This window comes from Palaemon carinicauda, chromosome 33, assembly GCF_036898095.1.
Source record: "Palaemon carinicauda isolate YSFRI2023 chromosome 33, ASM3689809v2, whole genome shotgun sequence".
In the NCBI taxonomy this organism is placed as follows: domain Eukaryota; kingdom Metazoa; phylum Arthropoda; class Malacostraca; order Decapoda; family Palaemonidae; genus Palaemon; species Palaemon carinicauda.
This window is the reverse complement of record NC_090757.1, coordinates 52079174-52105139: the sequence shown is the minus strand read 5'-3', so window position 1 is coordinate 52105139 and position 25966 is coordinate 52079174. Positions and strand designations below refer to the sequence as shown.

The 25966-nt window shown below is 35.4% G+C and overlaps 2 protein-coding genes across 6 annotated transcripts in view; one reads left to right on the top strand and one right to left on the bottom strand.

Annotated features, from left to right (window-relative positions):
* The window catches only part of LOC137625955 (alpha-(1,3)-fucosyltransferase C-like), a 105560-nt gene extending 83737 nt beyond the window's left edge, over window positions 1-21823 (top strand). The window contains exon 11 of the mRNA XM_068357019.1: window positions 20241-21823. The gene's annotated coding sequence lies outside the window, so the exon portion shown is untranslated. The remainder of the gene's footprint in view (window positions 1-20240) is intronic.
* The window catches only part of Utx (Utx histone demethylase), a 33993-nt gene continuing 10554 nt past the window's right edge, over window positions 2528-25966 (bottom strand). For 4 of the 5 annotated variants that reach the window (XM_068357015.1, XM_068357017.1, XM_068357013.1 and 1 more), the window contains 9 exons: window positions 13384-13559; window positions 12628-12982; window positions 10382-12509; window positions 10055-10191; window positions 9274-9392; window positions 8781-8991; window positions 8321-8453; window positions 7352-7513; window positions 2528-5110 (listed from right to left, as the gene is read on the bottom strand). In XM_068357015.1, coding sequence (XP_068213116.1) covers window positions 5021-5110; window positions 7352-7513; window positions 8321-8453; window positions 8781-8991; window positions 9274-9392; window positions 10055-10191; window positions 10382-12509; window positions 12628-12982; window positions 13384-13477 — 3429 coding nt within the window. In that variant the 5' untranslated portion in view covers window positions 13478-13559 and the 3' untranslated portion in view covers window positions 2528-5020. Of the gene's footprint in view, window positions 5111-7351; window positions 7514-8320; window positions 8454-8780; window positions 8992-9273; window positions 9393-10054; window positions 10192-10381; window positions 12510-12627; window positions 12983-13383; window positions 13560-17082; window positions 17106-25966 lie in introns of those variants that run through there. The other variant, XM_068357012.1, reaches the window with a different exon arrangement.

The window sequence follows — 25966 nt, the reverse complement described above, 5'->3', positions numbered from 1 at the left end:
ACGGAAAATTTGTTAATATGACTGTTCAGTGTACCGGTAGGGGGCCGAGGCTATCTCCCCACTGGCAGGTAATTACCAGCTACTGCCGACACATTACAGCAAAAGTTTTAACCGTTGAGTTCTAGCACATTTAAATCAAACTCCTAATTACAATCTCAGGATTGTATAGCTAGGAAAAATAAAAATAATTTTAAAAAATTTTGATTTTGCAATTGTTTCCCAATGTAGTACTGTATACTGTATGTAGCTGTGTGCAAGTTGTCTGAGCAACTTGCCAAAGTCCACTTTGTTATTCCAGCTAAATAGCATTATTGTTTGTTGTTTATTCCTAAGCGGGTTGGCCTTAGGATGAAGACAACGATGACAGCAATGTAACCCAGAAGAATATGGCATTGCATGGACATTGTTAGGCGGCTTGTCGGACGAAGGCCATTTCCTGCCGAATAGTGTTAAGGGGCACCACCCTAATTAATGTTGGTGTCTTCCTATTCCTGGAAAGGCAATAAGGATTATGAGAAGCATCAGGACGTAAGCAGACCACGATTAAGGCTTTCATGTGCACCGTCTTGCCATCGATGCCAATATGCGCTGGAATTCACGTTACATATTCCACGGGCATCAGCAGTTAACATGTTCTCTCTCTCCTGACTTCTATGCCCACTGGCTCTATGCACTGATTACCCACCCATACTGCCCTTCATGCTTACTTACTAGGTCTTCACAGTCTTAAAATGTCTCATGCATACCCAATGTAAGTCTAAACAGTCTCTACGTTCTGCCTCAGACTGTACCACCTTTGACACGTATGCTTGAAGTCTCCATTCATAGCTCTGTCACGAGCTAGGTCTCAAAGCTCTAGAGGTTCACACTTGGAAACCTCATACCTTAACACTTCACATTAGGTGCCTACGGACTAGATACTTGTGCATTATGACCCGACACGCTGGACCCCTACACTCAAGAACTCCACACAATGAATCTATGTGCCAGAACCCTATGCATCGGATATCCAAGTGCTACAATCTCCACAAATCAGAACCATATGTGCTGGAACCCCACATGCTATATCCCCATGCACTTGATCCGTATGTACAGTACTAGATTTCCATACGTGGAATCTCCACAAACCAGAGCCCTAAACTTCAAGGAACATTCAAGTCACATGGCTCCTGTCACATACTTGCCTTTAAAGCTATGCTAACATTGCAAGATTTTCCGAGTGCTCAGAACTTTTCACTGCTCTAAGGCCAATCTTTAGCATAAAATATTCACTCTTGAGGACTGAAGTGATGAGGGACTTTCCCAATTGTCATTGTAAGTTGAAGCAGGTGACATCTCTTGACTGCCTTGCATGCACTTACGGCCATCAAAATTAAACGTCAATTTGATGCTTTCACTTCAGAGAGGTTTAGACTTTGTTACTGGAACCGAATCGAGTACACTTCTGGGCAACAGTGAGGAAGGACGCTGCCTTTTCCCACTATTGTATTCTGACTGATCAACTATGGTGTACATACACTTTCCTCCTGTTGCCTCACCTGTTCTTGTTTTTTTTTTTTCTTCCTTGCCTTTCGTCGTTTCTTCAAATTTTTCGCTTTGAAGAGGAAGAGCAATTAGTTACCAGGGCACAGGATGACTTACCTGGCAAAATCTCAGTGACAATTCCGCATCTGTGATTTTTTGGTAGGATCAGCGTTGTATTAAGCCTTCCCTTCCCAGGAATGGGTTACAGTATAAGGTGCGGGAGCTCGAGCACCTACTTTGTGCTAAATTTCTTTTGAAACAAAGTATTGCCATTATCCTTCTACACCAAGATGCTTCAATGATGGCAGGGCCCCTGGTACTTGCTAACAGCATATCCACTTGGGAAGGCTATCCTGGTTGCTCTTGCCTTGCTTAAGGTTCATTTCGGAACCACTTTTTCCCTGGGAATACTTTTCAGTATGCGGTACTAGTCAAAACGGTGGCAGCTGCCCCCATCCCTTGCCTACCCCATATTCCCAGGACGCATGAGTGACTACTAACCGTTTGAAGAACATCAAGAGAATCGCAAAGTACCGAGATCACATATACCCGGGCAAGTGATCTAGGTACGTTCCCACCTCGTATGCGAGATTGAAACTTGCAACCACCACAGTTCTCGGAGAAGGTTAACAGATCGCTGAAGCCTGAAGATCCTCATACATCACATCCTTCCGTAGAGGCCCCCTTGTCTACAAGGTATGCACGAGGAGAAAGAAATAGAAATATAAAGATTAACAAAATTTTCATGATTTTGTAAATGGAAAATCTCATTGTTTGACAAAATTGAGACACTTCCAGTATCTCAAATTTGAAGAAACAAATGAGTAAACAAATGAAAATATCATAAAATGCGCAAGATAGAATAAGCTACTCGAGGAACATCTGTTTATTTTCTATAAAAAAAATTACTGGTCAAATAGTTTTATAAAAAAAAAAGGTTACACCAGTCTTATTAAACCCATTTATAAAAGTATTAAAACAAAGGATACAAAACAGTTTTAAATCCAGTGAGTTAGGCTTTATTTTAGCATACTTATTCTGTACAATAGTGGACACATGGTCAACACAGATCCCTGAAACAGGTGTGAGCGGATATGCTCAAAATCAACCAATTATGTTGCAATTATGTGGTAATTGTGACTGATATGAATTTTAATGAAAAAGGATGATATGAATTGCAATGCAAACTATCAAAAATGTAAAGTATCTTTTATACTATTTGCAGCCCCCCTCCCTTACATACTAAAATTATGTTCCACTCCACCCACACCTCAAACTACAATGTTTTGCGAAAAAAAAAAAAAAAATTAAAACAAAAGAAAAACCTTCCCTATTTATACAAGTAATTGCTCATCTCGAGCAAGGACTAACATATTCACACAAATTAGGTCTTAATGAGGGTTTCATAATTACATTACATATAGATACAACTCCATATGTAGTATTTTAAATAACATAAATAAAAGCTTATATTTAACCATTCACTCAAGATTTTGAAGTAATAGTTACTCTGCTTTATGGAAAAATCATCACAGCAAAGCATATGAATAAAGTGTAATTATATCAAATATAATTTACAAAAAAAAATTCATAAGAAAATGTACAATTTACACGTAATACTGAAGACAAACTAGATTGTGTCACATTAAAACACTATTTATACAAGCAAGAATAATCTGGGTGAATCCATTTTGGGGGAGGGAGGGAAGGGGTGGAGAGGGAAGTTGGGAACAAGAGTCACTAAACAACACCTGTGGACTGATGGAGGATATGGCAGCAGCAGCAATATTATCTGCCTTGTTGGTCATCAATGGGCAATATTCAATAACAATAAATAGAAATAGTAGTAATGCCTTTTAGGACTAACTTCCTTTCCATCAATCTTCAGGTGAATGTTCAGCTATCAGCCCTTGGAGCACAGCCTTTTTGGTATGTGGATATTGTTAAAGATGTCTCTCATCTCAGAGCTCACATTATGTATCAATGTCATCCGCAAAGCAATGGCATTGTAAGGACTTGCGTTCAACAGTGTTTTAAGACATCGTTAGTATGGAACATATAAAATTCATGAGGCACGCCCATTTCAGGTACAATTTTTGAGCATTCTGTTTGCCATTCCTAATGCTCCTCCAGGAATTCCATAACAGTAGTGCAGAAGGGCTACTGTTAACAACTTTGCCTGATATGAGCCAGTAAAAGGAAAAATAACATTTCAAAATGCTGAAGAAATTTATGAATTACAAAACAGAAGAATTCAGAATAATCAACATTGTCAACAAAAATTAAAAATTAACAAATAGTAAAATATAAAACAGACAACTAGCGAAAATTTAATCGACCCACATCCTTGCTACGACGTAAGCTTCTTTTTAATTAAAGGACACAGTTGTTTGTGGGTGATGATGACAGCCTGAACCATGAGAATGGCAAAATGACAAACTCATTCCAAACACCACCAGCCTTTTCAAATGTCTCAATAACTCCACATGGTGAAAATAAAATGGCATCAGAATAGAATGGTGGCATAAATATTCAAGACATCCAAACCTCAACTAAAATAAAATATGAACTGCTGACCACAACTTCTTAATAAATGGGTAAGCTCCAAGAGTGAGATTTCAGTGGTAAAGATTATGTGGCAGTTGAAATTATCACAAAAGATATAACCCTCACTTCTTGTGGCAGTGATTGGAAACTATGCACTTACACACCTGTAGCTACAACTACAGCAAATTCCATTCGGCTAGTAACTCTGAAAAACACATGAATACTTAGGCAAGGCTATAATAAATAAAAAAGACTGGGTAGTACCATTAACCACATTCATCAGTTGCTACCCCAACTACAGCTACTTCAGCAGCACTGGCTGTTAACATTCTTGGCAACCACTACAATTTAAGGAAACAACATGGTAGGTCTTGCAACAGCTATTATAGTCCTGGCACAATTTACAAACCATCATACTGCATCACAATACAATTAACACATCCATATATATCCCTTTCACATAGTGTTGCTCTTCCCCTGTGTCCTTGAGTTTTATGAGATCAAATTATGCTTCATAGTAGTAGTAACAGAAGCATTTTTTCAGAGTGCCATTTGACTTTCTATGTATAGACTATATACATTTATAAAAGATCACTATACTGTCACATCAGCATTTAATATAATGCCCTGTTTTCCCACTGCAATATGTAACTTCCAATAAAAAGTTGTGAAAAATACGGCCAAAGTGACTTTTAACAGTCAACAATAGAAAAGGCCTCTGGAAGGTGCACTGGCAGTGACGATTTAGATTCTTATCACTAACTTAACAATATTGATTAGCGAGTCTTTAAGTATCCATTTGGTAACACACAAATGGTGCTCATTTCTCACAGTGGCCCTGTTAAGGTCCTTTCTCTATTTACACAAATGAAAATTACAGAGATCTTTCAACTAGAAACCATCCCATTCAAAACGAACAGAGTGGAGTGGTTACTAGGACTGAGGAGGGTCACGTAATGGGTGTTGGAGTTGTGGAGGTAGGAGGTGGTGGAGGCGGCGGTGGTGTTACAGCTTGACCTGGTGTGCTTTGACCTTGCACCTGTAGGGACAAAAACAACAAAATCTTAGAAAGAGCACGTAAAAATACTATTTACTTGAACTTGCAAGCATTTTTATAACTACCTTTATGATAAATAATTTCCCTTAGGTTTCACTAACAATACATAGTGGTGGTGACTACAGTTAGGAATGAAATATTTAGACAAAAAGAAAAACAATTGGTGAAAATTAACTTGACCTTAATAAAACATATGCATAATAAAATAAACTGGCCTAAAGATATGAAAAATATGTCAAATTAAAAAAAAAAAAAAAAAAAGGCAATGATGCTTGGGAGAAAATTATCAGCTTCCAAGACCATGAAACTGAAAATATCATGCACACGCACTACGCTTAATGTCATTAATACACAATATATCAAGAAGCATACATGACATACGGATCCATTTTAATGTATCTTAAACATGTATGTTTGTTTTTTTTTTCTCCAAATGATGAACAAACCATTTTTGGCTTTGAGAAATTTTCCTTAATAATAAATTTGGCTCAAACCAAAATTTTTAGTTAAGCTCAGTGCATTTAATAAAAAAATGCAAATTAAATTTTGTATGTTGAAACATTTGTATTACATAAGCAAAATCTCTATTTCTTGTTACCTCAAATCAAAATTTTAAAATCTTTACATTTATCTTAGAGTACATAGCAATTAATATAAATAATTTTCCCCATGCTCATAAACTGTGATAAGATAGGAAGTTTATTTCATTACAGTACTTTACCACAAGAAGAAATTACTTGAGACAAACCAGATAAAAACCTATTCAAAGTTTTAAATATAATGACAAAGTCTGCCGACATTTTTATAAAACACACCCTACACTTGGTGGCAATGATCAATTAGTGTCATCGGGACTATTGAATTAAACAGTACCATAAAGAAAAAGAAAATTGAATATTAATTTGTAATTATGTTTACGTATACTGTAAACATTTAAGCTTTATGCAACACTAAACTATTTAATTACATAGACATTTTACCATCTCTAGTGTCAGCACAGCTCTTAAAGACACTAGTACTGTACACACAAACATATATTTAAGCAAATGAAAGCACTGCACTTTTTACCAACTTTGATAAAATCTTAGAAGGTTAGTGTAAAATGACAGCATTATTATTTCTTTTACATCCTAAGCTGAAATGGAGAAATGATTGGAGACAAATGTAAGCATAGAAATAAAGATTAGGTAGAGTGTAACAAGCATGTGTGAGAATTCCTATGTGTACGGTATTCAAGAGCCAATTTCAGACTTAAATTCCTATACACATTATGAATTAGAAGTGACAAAACTGTTTTTACAAAGGTTATCTTTAAATCAAATAAAACTAGGATTGGTGAATCAGTAAAGCATTAAATAAGGCCACAGATGTGAGGATACATGGGCATGGATTTCATAAGTTCAAGTATCCAATAGCTTTTTTTATTAAAGTTAGTAAAAATGTAAAATGAGAAAAAAAAGAACTTTCATAACAATAACAAGTAATGACACCCAAATTGGTATGCCAAATAATTAGCTATTAGTGAAAATTGTGTGTTAATGCACAGAAATTAGTATTGAAGAAATACAGTGGCAGAAGTAAAAGGCACATTACCAAAAAACCATAGTATGAAACCATGAGAACAAAACTTTCTTTCTAATTTTACTAACACCTATTTTTTTAATCTAATTATAATAGAAAAAATATAAACCCGGAAGTTTGGTGTTATATTTCGGAGCACAGTGGCATCCCAGGAATCAAACTTGGTTCCAAATGCCCCTTTTAACCTAGATTTATTTAATGTAAATTTTACTCAAAAAATTAATGTAAAAGGATTAATCCATTCCAGACTCCAAAAATTATTCATTCTGAAAGCATTTTCAACAACTTTGGTTCGCCTTTAGCACTACCCTTTTAGGCTCTATTGTATATGAGTGATAAAAATATATGAATCAAATAGAAATGTTTTGCAGGCAAATATGGAGAGGAAAGAAAGCTGAAAAATAATAATTTGCTTTGAAAAAAATGTCTTGCCGCGAGTTATGATTCTAATTACAGTAGTATACGCGTCTATCGTAAAGGTTCAAGGAGGTCACGGTTGGCCATTCTACAGTGTACCCAAATATTGACCAGTCCAGGTTCAAATCCATTCAAACTAAAAGATTCCTCTGTGGTAAAAATTTAAATTGATAAAGAAAATATTTTTTGCCAAAATTACAAGCTTTAACTTTGAATGAGACTTACCGAATGCTGAACAAAGTTATCATAAACTTGGCAGAGCTCATGTAGATGGTATTCTTCAAGTACTACAAAACCCTCAAGACGAGGTGCTTGTCGTCGTGCACAGTCAACACAGTGCACAACATGTCTTCTTTCTTGCTCTTTTACAAAAAGTACATTAAACACCTGAAAATTAAACCATTATCAATTAATTTTCACGTCTACACCATAACAATGCATAAAATCTCTCATATACAATATCTTGAGAATTACTGTTCACGGATACAATCTTTTCCGAAAGGAAAACCAACATTCACATTAATGAAAGCAGTCTTCTATTATTTTAATTAGATTATATACCTAAAATAAATCTGCCCAACAACGGAATATGTTCCCTTAAAAAAAAAAAAAAAAAAAAAAAAAAACTGAAAATGCACTTTACTTACTTTTGTAGCTAAACTACCCAATAAAAAATAAATTAACCTGCATTGTCCCTTAACATAATAAATAAAAATAGCTTCTATTAATTCAAATATTTGATTTTATATTTACATCAATATCCACACATTCAAATTACTTCAATTGTTGACACTGCTATCTTGACATTTGTTAATTTCTTGAACATCAACCAATGGAGTACCTTCAATATAAATTGATTAAGGGACCTCTAAAATGCTTTTTCCCCTAACCTCTTGCCATTTTCAAATTCACGGTGAAAATAAAGCTGTTTTACAATTACATTACATGTGACCGGACAATACTGAACTTGAAAGTATAGTTAAAAGTTATTATAAACAAGAAAAATTTGTTGCATTTGATTATCCATTTTTCTCCATATTTCTCCACCATCAGATAAATTTCCTGAGGCAGAGGTATGATGAACAATCATTTTCTTTCCAAGTTTAACAAGAAACCTATCCTCTTATAATGATAAAAAAATTAACGTAACATTAACACAATTATAAAGAATGTAACCAGACATACAAAACTTACCTCGATTTCACAGATTCCACAATAATGAGAAGCTTCATTACGTGTTCTGCCATGAAACTTGACCTCTAACCCACACACCTTCACAAAATCTAAAGAAAGACAAGCTTGACGAAGTGAACGAATAAGGCAGCCCCTGGAGAAAACAAAAACAAAATGATTAAGTACAAATTACTTGCTTTTGTGATTAATTTAAATACTGAAACCTGTTTGATACCACTTCATGCCATTGATGAAGGTACTGAAAATATTGTAAAACTTTCAATCATGCATGTTTATTGGCTACATAAAAAAGCCAGACATAATAAATAATAGGAATTTCTATACAATGATGAATCCAAAAGTAATCCAGATACCAATGCCTATACAATATAACCATCTCAAAAGATAACAAAAATCAATAGGAAAATAACAGGAACAAATTCCTTATAACTTAATCTTAAAAAACAATTATTCAACTTACTTAATTGCTTCAAAGAGCTTTGGATCTGAAACCTTTATGTTTCTTGCAAGGTTCCAGGTTAAATGGACTATAGGTACTATAGATTTATACTGTTGGAACTTGTTCCACTCGTATCGCTCTAAACCCAAGGAGTACTGCCTAGCTGTCAGAGGCCCCACATTCCAAGCTATGTTATTGCACCAACCTACAGCTTGTACCCAATGGACACAACCTGAAAAAAAAGTTGAAAACATTATCAAGTACATTACATATTTATGACCAGCAAATTAAATTTTTCTTTCTAAAGAGTACTAATTTAGTTAGTGTCCTAGTGCTGTTTAGTAATGATGAAAACTTCAACCCTTTTTGTACAAGCTAAAAACTTGAAAGATGGTAAATAACTTCACACAGTAGTAACTCTCAGTGTCTACCTTATCAAAGGAATAAGTTGAAAACATACTTGCACATTTTAAATTTGAAACATAAACCAGATACTATTATACATTCAACTCACCTGAATTAACCCACACCATGTCACCGGGCTTCTGATGAAACCGATAAACAGGAACATTTTCTTCATAAAGTTCTTGTAAGTCTGGCCACCATGAACCATGCAAGTAATTTGTTCCATTCCTGTAATGACAAATATATACAATATTAAAAATTAGTCTAGTAAAAGAAAAGTGGTCCCATACAGTGTACAGAAAAATTCATGCAGTTGATGAATTTACTAATTTATTGTACTGAAAAGTATTTCCCTTAACACAATTCCTGATCACAAAGAAAAAAATTAAATTTTTTATGCATTGCTATCGACTCTACATATGGCAAAATTACTTCTTATAATTTAATCTTAAAATGTTTAAATTTTATGATGTAGTGTTTTCAAAATGAAGGTAATGTAGTAAATTTAATTTTCATGGATATAATCAAGTAATTCAATATAGCTTTTTTAAATAGGATACTTTCCAAGAATTTAATACTTTTTTCTTAATTCTATCAAAGATCATGGGTATAAATTTAAAACATAACAGCCTTTACCAAACTCTGTTTTCATGTTTATCGTCTCATTGACAATTTCTTTTTAATTATTTAAAGTACAGTTCAGACTTCATTTCAATAAATTTAAGTTAATTTAATTGAATAGCAAGATTGACTTAACTTCAATAGCCTGAATTCCCATGTCCCTAAGGAGGATTTGTAACCTAAACATTAGTCAATTAAACTGGAAAACTGCATAAACTAAGTCATACAATATCTGTAATCTTAAAACTATGGAATAGAATAATACTTACCTCTCACAAAGATTTGCAATTACTCCCCAGTAAGCATCAGGAACACCGAACCATTCACAATCACCTGGTCCAATATTGATGTTAATAGAACAGAAATTATTATTTTCCTGATGACCAGGTGTTCTTGAACCAGGAACCTGAAATTGGAAAAATTTCTCTTAAATAAATTGTCATATTTCATGTCCTGTACTACTATACCACAATTTATCCTTTAAAAATCCCCCTTAAAATTAAATACTGTTTACAGTATTAGAGGAATAATATTCTAGACGAGTATTGTGACACTACATATCATATCAATAAAAATTCCAAATCATCGAATCTTACCTTCATGTATAGCTGAACGGTGTTCATGCCAAGGATGGAATGACCCACATGTGATAGCATATTTCCAGCAGAAACAACTCTGGCAAACGCTGGAAGTTTTATGAGTTCAGTTAGTTGTGCACGCCACTTCTTTTCATCTGACAAATCTACATTAGTTCCGAATTTTATCATTTTATATGGCTTTTTCTTTTTGCTATCATCTGTTTTTGGTTGGCCCGCAGCAATACGATCTTGCTCTTCCTTCAGACTTTCTTGGAAACTTGAAGCCTGATACTGTGCGTATCTAGCGATAGTCGTATGGGAACGATGACTCACACAATTCCAGATCTTTAATTCTGTCTGGGGATCAATATTTTCATCTGCATCCTGTTTCATCTGTGTACGGACTTCAACTGGTTGCTCAGGGTTGGCTTCAACTAAGGTTTTGGTCGAAAATAATCCTAAATCTAGTTTCAGCGCTGATGCTAGACCACGAACTACAGCTATAGGATGTTGTAGACAAAATTCCTGCAGTTGTGGAGAGAAGGCTAGCTTTTTATTATCTAGAAGGACCGAGGGTGTATTAGGCAACAATTGTTCTTTAGTAAGTTTAATTTTGGGTGGGTCTGGTGGAAAAGGCGGTATCTGTTTATCAGAGATCATACTGGTATTCCGTGCACTAAATCCCTGTCCTTTGCAAGCTGCTACTATTTCTGATGAGGTTGTGCTCAAGGAAAATATGGGTTCTGATGTTGGCTCAACTTTGATTTCCTTATCAAAGTTTATTCTAGGACCTAAAAGTGGTTTCATATCGGTCAACTTCATTCGATTAGACACATTATGGTCAAGCACTTCTTGCTTTATGTAAGGGAGCCCCCCTGGCTGTATACTGACAGGAGCAGAGACTGTTGTAGGCGTGGACGTAGTTGGAGATGTTGCAGTTGTAGTTGAGAATTGAGTGTTTGGCATTACTTCAGGGACAACATCCCCTTCTTTTGCCAATTCACGAATTACATCCTCTCCTTGTGCTAAGCGATTCAGCAAATCCTCAGCCAGAGATGTTGTGAATTCTTTTTGACTGATTAGTTCTTGAAGAACCTGGTCACTTACAGTAGTTTCTGGGGTAATGCCACTAAGATCTTTTGGTAATGCATCATTCAAATTATTGCTACTAAAACCATTATTATAACCATAGCCAGCAGATGTTGTTGGAACCCCACCATTGGTATAAGATGGATTCTGGTTAAAACCACCAGTCGAAGGTTGGGAGAATGTCTGGTTACTCTGGCCATAATTACTGGTTGGAGTCTGAGGCCTCGGGTTAGGAAAACCTCTATTCACTCCATTGTTAGCTTGCTGGTTAAAGCTTGGTATTCCTGGTCCTCCAGGCCGATTTATCTGACTACCCTGCACGAAGTTGGGCGACAGCTGTGGAGCCTGCACTGGGTGTTGAGGTTGCTGCTGAGGCTGCAGCTGTTGTGGATGCTGTTGTATTTGTGGATGCTGTTGCATCTTCATCTGCTGCTGCACGAGGCGATAGTTTTGTAGCTGCTGAAGCTGCTGTGGTGTAAGGTTTCCTTGGTTCTGCTGTTGGTAATATAAGACTTGCAGCTGCTGTTGATTGAGGTAGAAATGAGACCTCTGCTGGTCACCAGGCATGTCAGTCTTGAACCGCTTAGCATCATTTGCAGGATATGGGGGTGGCGGTCCAGCCGACACAGTCGAATTGAACTGCTGTCCATATTTCTGGAAGTTATTAGCAGCAGGCCCCATTGGCCGCTGCTGTCCAGAAATTTGCTGGCCCTGCTGCTGTTGCTGCTGCCGATTGGACATGTCTGTAGTCACAGGTAGGTTCCAGGCCTCCTCGATGCTCAGCAGCTGCCGAGGCTTGTTAGTCACACTGGGCATGGGAGCATTAGCAAGTTGCTGCTGTAAAAATTTAATTCTTGGCGCGAGATTTGGATTTAAAGGTTTGTTGCTTCCACGTGTTGCATTCATATAACATGCTAGTGCATCACGAGGCTGATTGCAAGTCTCATATAAAATACCAAGGTTTGTCCAAGCAGCTGTGTGACCTTTATCGTACTGAACAGCACATATATATGCTTGTAGTGCATCAATTGGCTGGTTTTGCTGCTGATACAGAACCCTGAGGAAAAGAAATCAAGAATTAAACATTGTCCTTAAAACAAAACGGAAAAATAAGACAAAAGCAAAAATTATGAATTTTAAGTACTGTACTCTCATCATTAAGAAAAGCTACTTACCCTATAGAACACCAAGTATCAGCATTGCCCTCACACTTGTCTACAGAATTTCTGTAAGCAATAAAGGCATCATGAACTCTGCCAAGGGCAGAATAGCAGCGACCAAGTAAGTAAAGGCTTTGACCACTCTTGGGATCGGCTTCAATAGATTTCTGTAATAACTGAACTGCAGTTATCTCTCTGCTAGACTTCTCCCCTAAGCTATCAACAGTATGGTACATCCATCCTAACTGACGTTGTATGTCAGCTCGCAGGTGATTGGGAATATCTTGTTCTTTGAGAAGGTTTTCGTAGGCTTCACGTGCTGCTTTATGCTTGTTTTGAAGTTCATAAAGATGAGCGATATGAAATTGAACTGAAAATGACAAATACTTATTAATATATTTTACAAAATTGGCAAAAAAAATTTCAAAAATAACCGAATCTACAATTATTACATTTTACATGTGAGGCACATTACCTAATTTACATTCAAATATAAAAATATCAGTTGAAAATAATTTTAATAAAGATCAAGCACAAATATAACATTTGTGTCTTTAAAGATGGAAAATGAACCCACTTTAAATAAATAACTTTTACCTGGTTTTCCTTCATGCATACAACTTTTATCTGATGAGTACGATTCAAGAAGAGAAAAAAACTATTGATTATTAGCCATTAACCACTAAGATTAGGTAGTCTGAATAATTATACAAAAAATATAATCTTGCTCATCATTAATTCCACTATACAGTATATATATATAAAACTTACTTTCAAGTTTAGAAAAAGACGCAGGACCTGCATCAATAAGTGCCGACTGGAAGTGTTTCAGTGAGGATTCATAATCACTCTGAACTTTGAACATCAAACCCAAACGAATATGAACTTCATTGGCTCGGCTGAACCCTGGCTCAATATACAAAACTTGTTGAAACGCCTTCACAGCCCTGCAAGAGAAATACACGGATTAGATAGAGGCAATACTAAATATAAGGTAATTAAGAATAGCAAGCTCACCAAATACCAAAATAAAAGTAACACTACAATATTTTCATTTATTTCCTGCAAGTTCATGTTTCTATGCCAACCATGCTTACTTGCTGGATGTACAGTATAGTATATGGAAGGATTCTTTACTACCAGATATATAAATACTGTGCTGCAAGTATATAAATATGCAAAAATAAGTTTTTTTTTTTTTCAAAATGAAGCAGTTTCTTAAAACATGCAGTGGCTCCAAAGAAAAACAACAACATTGTTACATTCCTCCTTCAATTGTAGAATCGTTTAATAGCTCGCGCTAGTCAAATTTCCGTAACATTAGTAGCTTTACTATATAGATCTACAAAAATATGCTCATCTTACTGGCTAAATCTAATTTTTCTCATATGCATTCAAAACCCATACATCACTTCCCGGAAGATTTGTTTTCCACAAACAGTTAAAGTCTCTTACCAAGCTTATGCACAATCTTGCCACTTTTCTTCTTCTACAACTTGCCTTTTCTTTCATTTCCCAATTCCTAATATTTACTACTGGAAATTTATATGAACCAACGCATAACATTCTTTCACCATCCACACTGACAAGCATTTAACTCGCCTTCATGGTTTCCATTTATTATTATTACCTTACAAATGTTTAATTTTAATATGAACTTTCTTCTTATAAACAAACTTGTCAGTTTCTTCAGAATTTCTTCATCATCTGTATTATTTATAGTCATCTAATGGCAACCATTCAGAATGATATTCACAACTGTTCTTTAATCTCTCCCTACAACACTCCTTTGTCTTCATTATTACAAACTTCTCATATAACTGTATACTAATTGTTTTCAACTGTAATCGCCTTTATCACATTGAATTTTTATAAAACAATTATTCCTCTCATTTAATCTTTTTTTTCTCATTTACAAGGTTTTATAAACTGTGGACAGCCCAACCACATTATCACCAAAATACAGAATTTCATCTCTCAACTCTCAATATCTAAGCTTTCTTCACAACCTCTTAATGGTCTTTATTAAATCATCAACAGTCACTAATACAAGCATTCTCAGCTTTACACTATAGCTTTCAAGCTTTGCATTACTACACTTTCTCTTTTCTAATTCAACAATCAATAAATTGTCAAAATACTGTTTCCATCCACTCGGAACTACTTTCACATTAAACCATATTTCATTCCGAGATATACAGTAGCTGTTAATTAAACTCTGTGCATATAGTACTAATCTGTAAAACAACCAACCCCTTTTTATCATTTTCTCCGTTTTAAATTACTGTCCATCTCTATCACTCCCTTTATTGTTGAAAATTCTATTAATCATTATTAAACCTGCACCTGCTCTTCTATTCATCCAACAGCATTTACTTTATGTATGTATACAGTATACACAAATTACCTATATGGGTAAAAGGTCACGACTGCCGAGAAGCTTCCCAAATCTAACTCGACTTGAATCAAATTACTTCAAAGATTAATAAGCCAGGCAGTAAGGTACAAATAATAATAAACATCGTTTTTATGCCACAGGTTTGATTGTAATGGCAGAAACCTGTTCAGAATTTAAATTCTTTGATAGTTGAACTAATCTTACTAAAATGCTGTATATTGATTATATTTATGTTAGACCAAAATGCCTATACGAGTTGAAGAAAATTATCGTAAAATGTGATGTCACCTTCAGTTTCCTCGAAAAACAACCAAATGTTAACCAATCTACAGCAGCAGAAAGTTAGCCTGAAAACTAATCTTATCTAATCTACAAATGTTTACTCAATCAGTAATATGTGCTTATACCCACGTTCGTGCTATACAAGGTTGTAAGATGAATATCCCCAAATAAAAATCTAAGCAACCTATTAAATGTAAAAACAATGGTCACAACAATCACTGGTAGTTAAAATACCTATTTATGGGGAAGGAATTCGAAAACCAATCTATATAATTAAGAGTTACTTAACTGCAAAAACCAAATTCATGTCACTAGTAAAAAGTAGTTAAAGTATTTACATTTATGTAATCACGCAGCGATAAAGTCCAATTCTAACAACACTGGCAATACCACAGTCGATAACTGAGCTTTTGAACTATCACTATTTGGGGATCAAGTGTGACATTGTTAAAAAGATTACCTGGCCAAATTTCAATAACTACGCGTCGCTACCTGATTTAACCAACTCGGTAATGTATGTAGTAAATCCAGATGGGTCAGAAGCTATGAAGAGATTTCCATTAAATAAAAGATGAGCAAAGCCATGTGTTGTCGGCATAACGCTTACACGGTTAAATATCTCGTTGCAGACGCAGAGTTTAATTTTTTGCAAGTGGTATCTACTCTCTCAGATAGTACCTGCACTCACTAGTTTCACTCTATCAGTAATTTCAGTTCGTGAAATTGGAATTGGAAAGGCCAATTGCTACACATATGAACACATAAATATATGCCAAATTTAGCACATTTTCCGAGAGTACAACTATCTCCCTTCCATTAATCATTAATATTAATAAAAATAACCATGTCTCAAATTTAGCATATTTTAGTGTCCCTTCAATAAATTACCATGTTAAATTTAACACACTTTCGTTAAGTATAATTACCTCTTAAATTGATTATTATCAATAAAAAAAAAACAACGGTATCTAACGGTCCAAAGATAAGAGATAAAACATACAAACAGGCGAGACCAATGACCTAAGAAAAAAATAATTACGCACGAAAAGTTCTGAATAGTGTGTTAACGCCGATGAAAAAGTATCCATATCTTTTCGCTTGGGAGCGTCGAACGTTTATGAATAAAACATAAGCAGCGCTTTAATGTTCCCCACATCCAAAGGTACATAAAGAACCACTACGATTATTGATTAATGGCTTCTATGCACATGCCACTGGCGCGGGCCTGACTGGGGCAGCAAACACACCACCACTTTTAGCACTTTCACGAACAATTCGTTTACCAGTCAATCATCCAAGTTTCGAATGGCATAATGAGCTTTATCAATCTGTCACTGGGCGTACATGTGAGAGATTTATTAAAGATTACACATTAATTCATCAAAGTATTAATAAAGACATTTGAGGAAAACGTTGAATAGGACTGAATTATATAACAATACGAACTCTATACAAAAAAAAAAAATCCCAATCCGAAGGGGACGTCATCTACTTACTGGCAGAGTTGAAGGGTGGGGACTTAATGAAAAGACTACCTGCTCCTCCAAAGGGAACAGGGGATATGTGAAAGGGCATGCAGTACAGGAAGGGAGCGTGAGAAACGTCAAAGATATTTCGAGAACGGAAACTGAATCACTCGCACTTGGGTTTGCGTTGAGTTCCGGCGAGTAGCTTTAACAACTTCATATTGCGACAGATCTCACCAGAGACCAACCCCCCCCCCCCCCCCCCCGCCCATGTCAAACCAACATCCCAACTAGTCCCTCTAAAGGCTTATTCTTTTTACTTACGATGTCATCGTATTCCAGGAAGATAACTGGAATGGGGCCAGCATCCTCCATTTCACCTTAGCGCAGCTGCTTCCGGTTGACTAGCTTCCAGCTCAAGGACTACACATTCCTAAGTTTACAGAAATTCTCTCTTTCTTTGTTTTCCCCCATGGGGTTATTCCAAAGCTCATAAGATTCAGATAAACATATCAAGTAACTTGGCTTCGCATCCGGACAGGTGGTTCAATGTGACAAAACCGACAGTGCCAGCCTGTGTATATACTGTATACATTTTTTGTGTGTTCTTTTTCACTTTGAGGGCTTGGCCAACTACACAAAAATTAAAGCCTTCCGTTATGTTAGATTTTTTTGGGGAGGGGAGAGGTAAGGTTGCTGGCTTTACACTCACTTGGCAAGAGCAAATTCTGATAAACATTTACCCAGCTGGGTGGATATGTAAGCAATAAAATGGGATAGAACCAAGACCATCCCAGCTCCTATCTATTCTGTCTCAGCACTGAACCCATCCCATCACAAAAGTGTTAGTTATCACAGTGTTTCGTGGAATTAATCCTAGTTTAGCACCGGTCCAATTAGTATTTGTGTGCACAAACAAATCGGATACATATTTACAAAAAGAAAGTCAGGACAATCAATTTCATTAGCATATCCTGTTCAGCAAAATACACGAGAGAGAGAGAGAGAGAGAGAGAGAGAGAGAGAGAGAGAGAGAGAGAGAGAGAGAGAGAGAGAGAGAGAGAGCCGCACAAAATTCTCCATCGCGGCAACTTGCATCAACAGGTGGCAATCAACATACAGAATACCCCCGGTGACGTCGCCTACCTCTCGATACCCTTCATCTATCATAAACTTTGGTTTATACGCACACATCCCTGGTTGCAAATAGAGCACATAAGTCTTAGCTTAGAAACTTATGGCAGCCCATGACACCCCCCTCCAAACACACACAGATATATATGTATATATATATATATATATATATATATATATATATATATATATAATATATATATATATATATATATATATATATATATATATATATATATATATAGAAAGGAATCGGTGTTTAAGCCTCTTGAAAAACACCTTTGGCCACCCAAGCTTTAAAAATAGATTGTCGAAACCAACTCACAACTAGCTTAGATTGACATTATGACATTACACAAAAATACATCAAATGGATGCTTCAAATCCACTCGTTTCGTTAGCACATTTACCAATCGATAGTAACAAGGACTACAGAAGAGAGACGGAGTCTTTAGTCGTCAAATATCGGAGGGACATTCGAGACGAAATGTTGTACTATAGTGCGAGATACAAAAGGTGGCTTCGCATAACACCTCTGAGAGATTCTGCTTTTCACAAAGTGGTTGTGACCGAGAGAAAACGTATGGCAATAAAAGGATGAAAGGCACCACAGGATTATCATGTCCCTTCAACTGACTAACGTATGGTGTGTGTGTGTGTGTGTATATATACACATATACACACACACACACACACACACATATATATATATACACGAAAATAAAATGCTATATATTTATATGTAGAATATTTTATAATGCTAAACAACTAATTTAGCTGGATCCAGCTTGACGAGAGGAGAGGTCAGGACGTTGATTGGCCCTCATTAGCTTCCTACTGAAGAGGTTAGAAAAATTACTTTCTAACCAGAAGTTTTATTTATAAAAGTTTCTGCAGCTAGACCAGCTTTATTTCATTCCTAAAAACATTTTAGAAAACCTATATATGGAGCATGTTAAAGCTTGTTATCCATAAAAATAAATTATGTGGTTCAGATATGCTGATTCAGGCTACTGTACTAAATATGCTAGTTCCATCGGAATAGGGTTAAAGATGGTAAATTATCCTTTAAACTTATCGATCATAGAAAACAATATATAGGAAACCAACACAATAACACAGTAAGGACCATGGTTTCCTGTAATTAGTGTCTCAAGGCTACCATTAAATCTTTTGACAGAGAAATTTGTAGATCTACTGCATTCCCAAAATTTTTATGGCATCATGATCAGTAGAAATATGGTTCTCAGTTTAATACTAATTTTAAGGAAATGTCTCAATGGATTCTACCAAGATAGGAAACAAAGCTATAATTCCAGAAAATTGCATGTCATACTAAATAAAGCTTCAACCACCATAAAACAAACAATAGCCTATATATATATATATATATATATATATATATATATATATATCTCTCTCTCTCTCTCTCTCTATATATATATATATATATATATATATATATATATCTCTCTCTCTCTCTCTATATATATATATATATATCTATATATATGTATATATATATATATATATATATATATATATATATATATATATATATATATATATATATATATATAATTGCACTTGAATCATAATTCCCTAGTACATGGAAGCAATACTATTTCAGCATGTACTTGGAAAGTTAGCTGGATATTCTGACTATAATATTCTTTAGAATGATTTACTTGGCTAGCCTTGAAAAACTTTCCTCTCTGCACTTTTGACTGTCAGCACTCTCCTTTTAGGTAAACGTGAATTAAGTTAAGTTGTCGTGTTAAAACAGGTATGGTAACTAACTCTCAATCAGATAACTACCAGTATACTAAATTTAATGCTCGCATATTGAAAGACAGAATTTCATTGAAACGCCATAGGTATTCCATGACCATTAGAAGTACCATATTAGTTTATTTTTAAGAGCAATGCATGGAGACCGAGAAATTACTTGTATCCTAATGAAATTTATAAAAGAAATTGAGTTATGATTGAACTGTGAATTGGTCGATAGTTGCAGACAATGCTGTGATCGTTGGAGAATGTGAGGAGAAACAAGACCTGGTAAAAATTTTCAAGGTTGTGAGAAGAAAAAGTTGACTGAATTGTGAACAAGAGTAATGAAATGGTGGTAGATGGAAACCAGGAAATAGATCAATGTAAATTAATAGCGAGTGTAGAGGAACAATGGGATTAACACTAATCTTTAAGATGTGTTTTCATGATTGCCTCATGTCCGAGGAAAGCAACCCATGAGGTTTTTAAATATTCCCTCTATCCTTGGTCATTGGTATTGTTCTGACATCTTTTTCAAAGTCAGCATAACTAAGTTCATGTATCTTTTCTTTCAGACAAGATTTCAAGAAAAGTGAATTCGTAACTGTCATGAGGCAGATCGACGAAGCAAGCGGACTAATCCCGTTATGGCAGAGACAATTCGGGCCAGAGTTCAAGGAGTAACTCATGCTCGCTCAGCATTCCTTAACGTACACAAAAATCACTTAATAAGATTGTGAAGATGACCCCAGCAAATACCTTAGGCCTCTGAGAATCCGATGACGTATTGGTGCATCATTCATTCAGTTTCCCAATGCATTTTTCAGTTTCTTTCCATATTTATTACTTCGTCAATTACTATACGAAACTTCAACACAGGTAAGTTGACAAATGACGTCATCGCTCACCATACAAATTTTGCAAGGCATGAGCCTGACAGCAATTTTGTAACGGCCGGGATCGACTGAGGGTTAAAGAAAGCATTAAGGATTGGGCTGAAATGAATAATGTCATCACGTTATTCCCAACATTGCCCATACCATGAAAATAAGAGTTTGAAACACCAAATATGGCAAAGAGCCGCAAGAGGCCTTTTCAAAGCCTACCAATACATTCTAAATACTGTAAATACATTGGAAAGGATATATTTGTGAAATTGTCATTTTTCTATAAAGGCTACTGTTGAGCACCTGTAAAATGAAAGTTCTAAAGATACAAACTTCAAAATGTGCTCTGAATGTTCATCATATGATCATACATACAAAGAACGTCAAGAAAATACTCTATAACGAAATAAGTTAACTTCAATCAACAACATACCATAGAACTTCGGCAACAGAATGCCTAGCAACAAAGGATCTGATTAGAAAATCCGAGAGATAAAGATGATATTTTACGTCTACTACAACCAATGGTACAAGTTACTGTTAAGCAACAACCATCATTACTTAGAATTGTCAGGCTATAGTAAATAGGCTAACATCCTAAACAATATAAGTAATAAACAGAGACAAGAATTATAACAAAAACAAGTTTAATGAAATTGGAGATTCACAAGGATCCTACTTCCTCAGTAATAAACACTATATTAGCAGATAACAATTAACCAACATAGTTTTTATATGATATATCTATCTCAACGTTGTTACTGATCTTAAAATGTTTTACATCTCATTACTTTTCAATCCATATAGCTTATTTCCTCTCCTCAAGGCGCTATATTTTCCTTGTTGAAGCCCTTGTACTTGAAGCATCCTATCCTCCTTTTCCAACTAGGGTTGTACCTTAGCTAGTAATAATTATAACACATTTCTCTGCAGAAACAGCAAACGTGAAGGAATAAAAGAAAAAAAAAATCAATAAAGCAGAATTTCAACCAACCCAAGACATACATCAAGTAAGCAAGATTGCACACACTGAAACCAAATATGAACTTGATTCGGACTCAAACTCACAGAGTGCTCCCTCTGGACATACAAGTAATCTGCAATAAACACAGCAGCAATAGAAATACAAGCCTCGCTACATAGCTTCTCATATTTCTTCGATCCTCCCATTTTGAAAAATCCACAATGACTAACTTCAGCATCAAACACATACTACGCCAGTAGCTACGAAAACTCGAAAAAGATTAAAGAAAATAATTATTAAACCACTGTAACTCAAATTGATTCAACACTGCAAGGACTCTACATATTTCAACAGGTGAAATCCTGGAAATCAAAGTAATTTGAATTATATAAACAGTAGAAGACCCTAACAATATTAATTAACGAACAATCATGAATATTGGATATAAAATCAAAGTAATTTAACTAACCATTTAAGCCCCACCCCCTCCCAAATGATTAGCCACTAAAGCTTCAGGAACCTATTTTTTTTTTTGGGGGGGGGGGCATTTCAGTTGACTCGGCATTTACATCATTAATCATCGTATAGCTGAATAAATTTACTTTCCATTGATATATAATATTGAGAGTATTTTTTTTCATATACACAATTTAAAGAAAAATGGTAATCATTGGAATAAATCACGTCCAATAGCACCCAGAGGGTTAATAGGAAAGAACTTACAATCTCATTGAGGATCTAAATACTGGAACAATGTACTAAACAGCAATAAACTATTCTAATATAGTGCCAAATTATAATTGTAATATATTAATATTAAGATATTGCGAAGAAATGTACCTTTATCTAAAACATGTAGCTAAACCACACTTTACATTAATATATTTCTTATCATTGTTAGCCGACTGTCCTCATCCAGGAAGTCTGTTTGGCCATCACCTAAACCAGCTTGGGGGTGACGAGTCAAACTTGGCTTCTTGACATGGTTTGTCATCACAAAGAAAGACCTTCGACAAACTTCCGAGGCTGGTTTTGCCAGTATGATGTATAACAAATCAAACAAATTTATTTCCAATATCTCATTACAGTCAGCTGTTTCCTTATGGGCGACCTAAGCTAGGACTTATTTTAAAGGAATACTTCTCGACTGGTTATCCCCTTCTAACACAGCCACTCAAGTTGCTGACTTGTGGGAGCACAAGGTCGCAGCAAAATGCAATCCCGCATTGCCACAACAATGTCTACACTCTGTCTCCCTTTAAGAGAGAGAGAGAGAGAGAGAGAGAGAGAGAGAGAGAGAGAGAGAGAGAGAGAGAGAGAGATTCTGTTAAAACATTCATGAATGGAAAGCAGGAGTTTTGAAAAGAGAAAATTAACGGGAGAACGATTTCATCATCGTGTTAAAAGGCAACAGACATACTGAGGAATAACGGCAGCGCACTGGTATAATGTGAGGGAAGGAAGGGAGAGAGAGAAGAGAACAGGAATAGAGGGGGTGTGGTTACTCTGTACTCAGTGGTGGAGAAGGGGGAATCGAGCAGAGGGTAGCAGCAGCACCAGATAGAGAACATCCCTGCAACTCTATTGTTCTGAGCGGGGACGCTCCAACTTCACTTCAAAACAGTTCACTTGGTGGTGGTAGAAAGAAAAATACCACTGCCTGAACGAAACAAGCACTCGAAGTTTATACAAAAAATGTGCTATCTATAACATACTTTACATTGTTTAATTTCTAGAGAGAGAGAGAGAGAGAGAGAGAGAGAGAGAGAGAGAGAGAGAGAGAGAGAGGAGAGAGAGAGAGAGAGACTTCTACTACACTGCATTCCAAAGATTAGCCACAACACAGTTGAACGAACGAAAGTCCCCTAAGTAAGTTACGTAAGGTAATCCCTACCAGCGTGTATCTGGTAACAAGATGAATTTACTGCGGCCTCTTTTCAAGTTCAGTGGCAAACGCTAAATCAAGTTTTATCTTGGAGGCAAAACGACGACAGGAAGAGCGTTGGTGGTCGGTAATTGGTACATTTCAAGCTACTAAGGACGCCTGCTGACTAAATCACTTGCCAAAAAGGCAACATACAAGCAAGGGACAGATCCTCACAATAACAACCATGGCCATTTGACGGGGGGACAGGGTTCTCGCTTACCGCTGGGTAGGACTGGGGGGACCCGAGGGAGTACAAGCACCTCGTGCATGCAACATACAAAAAGTTAAACAGCTGAACTAGATTTAAATGCCTCCCCCAGGCCACTTTACCTTTTCCGAAACAGGTTAGAGAGAGAGAGTGTGTGAGTAAGTAAATACCACAGATTCCTGTTATAGCCGTTATCAAAACAAATGCCAAGCGGGACAAATTGAATATACGATTCAATTTGCATTTATTGTTCATATTAAGCCGATTTCTATCGTCTGGGGTTTGGTAAATAATGCCCCATCTGATTAAATGGTAAAATGAACCTGAACAAAGAACCCAATGAAGAGTCAACCTCAGCCAACACTGATATCTAACATTAATTTTGTTACCACAATAACAAAATTAATGTGAAACTAATACAATTGTTGTGGTTAAAATAAACTTTACCTTTCTTAATTAAAAACAATATTTAAGTAACATTTTTTTTTTCAAAAATACAGATAACAGAACCCTTTAAAATAGCCAATACATGATTAGCAAAGATATAAGAGAAATCTTTCGTTGAAAGATAACTATTATATCAAATTCTATTAACACGATAAAAAATAGATCACATTACACATCATAATGTATGTTGTTTGCATGTATATCACATGCATGTCAAAATAAAATGTTAGATTACGGGTAACAAAACGTAATGAATTACACACACAATATTATTAGTTGGAAAAGCAAGATGCTATAAGCCCAAGGGCTCCAATAGAGAAAAATAGCCCAGTGAGGAAAGGAAATAAATGATGAGAACAAATTAACAATAAATCATTCTAAAAACAGTAACAACGTCAAAATAGATGTCATATATAAACTATTATCAACGTCAAAAACAGATATGTCATATATAAACTATAAAGAGACTCATGTCAGCCTGGTCAACATGAAAAAAAAAATTGCTCCAACTTTGAACTTTTGAAGTTCTACTGATTCAACTACCTGATTAGGAAGACCATTCCACAACTTGGTAACAGCTGGAATAAATCTTCTAAAATACTGTGAAGTATGTGTGTGTGTATGTGTATGTATACATATATATATATATATATATATATATATATATATATATATATATATATATATATATACACAAATAACCGTGAAATATAACATTGATCATCGTGTTAAGCAACAACTACAATAGTCTGTCCGTAAAACACACACACACACACGGAAAATTCAAACACGCTCTCAATGAATTTCACTCAAAATATGCAAACATATTACTACGTGAAGAGTTAGCAGATACTCCCAAGTTTTCAACTGTAATAATCTAATGAAATAATTGACTTCAGCCATTATACTATTTCCTTTAATTTAGTTATATTAAATGGCCCTCATATCTTACGAACTGATAAGCATTCCCTTGATAGATCGATGTGCATACAGACTTTATTCATTAGAATATACAGACTTGGATGCAGCCAAACGCCAACTGTGGACTCCTTGCTCCCTCCGTTGTAGAGAGCAAGCGTATCAGTAATGATTTCTCTCTATCCTTTAGTTAGGCCTACAGACTACCCTTCGTTTAGTGTGGTAGGCAAGACTTGTATCACCAGTCAGTTGAGATAACCACAATATTAAAACTAACCATTTGTCTTTTCATATGAAAAATTTAAAAGGGAAGCGTACCGACACTGTAGTACTGTATACACACCAAGTAGAAGACTGTCCCCCAAAAAAGAGGCAACAACTTGTTTGCCCTACATTCGAACTGGGAATTTTAGACCCTCAACCTAGAACCATGACGGCAGCCAGGTATCTCGAGCTCCCTTCCCTTTTTCTTCTTAAAACGGTCTAGGTTAACACTTGTTGTAAATTTAGCTTACACATTCACACACACACACACACTATATATATATATATATATATATATATATATATATATATATATATATATATATATATATATAATATATATATAGTCACCAACCATGTCTATTTTAGCAAACTAAATTGAGGACAAATATTTAGATTAGTATCCATGCTTCCGTGTGGAGTATAAGAAATACATACACAGATACACACACACACACACATACATATATATATATATATATATATATATATATATATATATATATATATATATATATATATAGGTAGGTAGATAGTCTGTGTATAGCTACGGTCATTCCACTACTAAACAGTTAAAACATGAACATCTAATAATGTCCAAGTTCTATTCAACATCAAGCAATTGGAAAAGTGATTACATACAGATGTTACGGAGTAACGACATCACACGCATATGCAAAAAATGC